We start from the raw sequence: 2,139 nt of genomic DNA, 5'->3' as shown, positions 1-2,139 counted from the left end.
TATTTATAATATGGTCCTCTGAGTCTCTGACTGGATGAGAATATTAAAAGTACCATGGACCACCCACCAAAAGAACAAACCAATCTGTGTTGGAAGAAGTACAGCCAGAATGTTCCTTAGAAATCAGGATGGCCAGACTCTCATACTTCAGACATATTATCAGGAGGGACCAGTCACTGGAGAAGGACATAATGTTCGGTAAAGTGGAGGATAGGAGAAAAAGAGGAAGACCCCCAGTGAGATGGATTGGCACAATGGCAGCAGCAATGGGCTCAACCATAGCAACAATTGTGAGGTTGGTGCGGGACATTCTGTTGTGCCTAGGGTAACTGAGTTGGTACCAACTGGATGGCATATAACAAGTCTCTGACCACTCTCCTTTTCACTGGCTCTGCTTTCTCCTCCTCTCTGTCATGTGTTCTCTACCATCACTTTCAGACAGTTGGCATCCATTCTCACTGCTTCAATTATATCTTCGGTACACATAAATTTGTGCCCAAGTTCTTGTCTAACATCTGTTCCTTCTGTAGCACTGCAAAAAATATGAGGCACCAACCATTCCTTCCATAACACTCAGAAGGCTCTACTTCTCTACTGAGTTTGATAATTTGTTGCAATGTCCACACAGAACTCAAACACCATAATCAGAGTTATGGGGTTTATTAGGGAAGTTAAAAGATTACAATTTGGGGTCCAAAATGCTCAGGGCACTGTTGATTCAGTCAGCTGCTGATAAATGCCCATAGGATAGCACTCCACCATAAGTCTCAGTCTGAAGACACTCGGCTCTAGCTCCACGGGTAAGCAAATGGGGTTCCCCACTTCAATGCCTGGAGGCACTGCACTCTACAAACAAGCCTCCTGCCCCAAAGTTACTCAGCTTTACATGCTCTGTGGACTGGAAAGCCCACTGCTCTGCCTCAGGCTCTGGTTCTTGATTCTACTACTGCTGCTACTCCTTTGCTACAACTTCAGACAGCTTTCTGTCCCTGGGTCGAGGAGTTCAATATGCAGGAATCATGAAATCCAACGGACACACTCTACTTCTAGCTTGTCTTTGATGGTAGTTAAGATCCCCAACTCCTACTTCTGAGATAGCTCATTTTAAATACATTCTAGAATTTCAAGTTTTTATAATTACAATTAACTCTGCTAACATCCACAGCTGAATCATGCCATCCTATCAGCATCTTCTTCCACCTTTTCTTACCCAACTCCAGCAGAGCAGAAACATTTTTTTGGTATGAGTTACAGACCATAGGAGGTCTGGTAGCGTACTGGTTTTGAGTCGGGCTGCTAACCTCAAGGTCGCAGTTTGAAACTATCAGTCGTTCCGCAACAGAAAGATGAGGCTTTCTGCTTCTGTAAAGATTTATAGCCTCAGAAACCCTATATGGGGTCACTATGAGTCGGAACCGACTCCACGGCACACCACCGCCACCACCAACACCACAGACCATGGATAGAAGAGACACTAGATAATTCACTACACTACAAGCATAACCTAACCTGTTACACAGTTACACTTAAAAACCTTAACCTAATCGAAATTCTCACATCAATTATATGTAAATAAGTTGAACTGTCAATATAATTTTGTCATATAGCTTTGAATCGTTTTGGTGTTTTCAGTCAGAAACAGTTGAAGATCAGTGGTTCTGACCATAAAAGTTCACTTTTTTAACACAACAACACAAGTATATAAAGATTGTCCTATTTTTTCAGAATTACTTACTCTCGGATAAGGAAGGCCACTGGTAGTATTGAAAGCTGGTAAAAGCTTGTAACCCAACTGCTTGGCCATTTGAAGAAGCTCATCATTGTACCATTGCATGTACTCGCCTTTTTCTTTCAGCATGATTGCCAGAGAGTGTCCACCCAACAGACCCCTACAATTGTAGACACGGAGCATTATTCACATCTTAAAAACACTTAAAAGTCACCACCTATAAGGATACAAGTATTTTGTTATCAATAATTTAGCACACATTACAGACAAAAAATATAATTCTTTACAAAACCCATTATTATGATGCAGTGCAATGAACTACTTAATGTGACCTTTCTAGCCATAGTTGTTGTTAGGTGCCATCGAGTCAATACCAACTCATAGCAACCTTGTGCACAGCAGAACGAAAC

General features: G+C 41.7%; 1 protein-coding gene across 2 annotated transcripts in view; it reads right to left on the bottom strand.

Annotated features, from left to right (window-relative positions):
- Window positions 1–2,139, bottom strand: part of EDEM3 (ER degradation enhancer, mannosidase alpha-like 3) — a 96,997-nt gene that overhangs the window by 51,782 nt on the left and 43,076 nt on the right. For both annotated transcript variants that reach the window (XM_006872524.1, XM_006872525.1), the window contains exon 6: window positions 1,736–1,889. In XM_006872524.1, the coding sequence (XP_006872586.1) occupies window positions 1,736–1,889 (154 nt within the window). The remainder of the gene's footprint in view (window positions 1–1,735; window positions 1,890–2,139) is intronic.

The sequence above is a fragment of the Chrysochloris asiatica genome, unplaced genomic scaffold (genome assembly GCF_000296735.1).
Source record: "Chrysochloris asiatica unplaced genomic scaffold, ChrAsi1.0 scaffold00203, whole genome shotgun sequence".
Taxonomy (NCBI): Eukaryota; Metazoa; Chordata; class Mammalia; order Afrosoricida; family Chrysochloridae; genus Chrysochloris; species Chrysochloris asiatica.
This window is presented reverse-complemented; position numbering and strand designations above follow the sequence as displayed.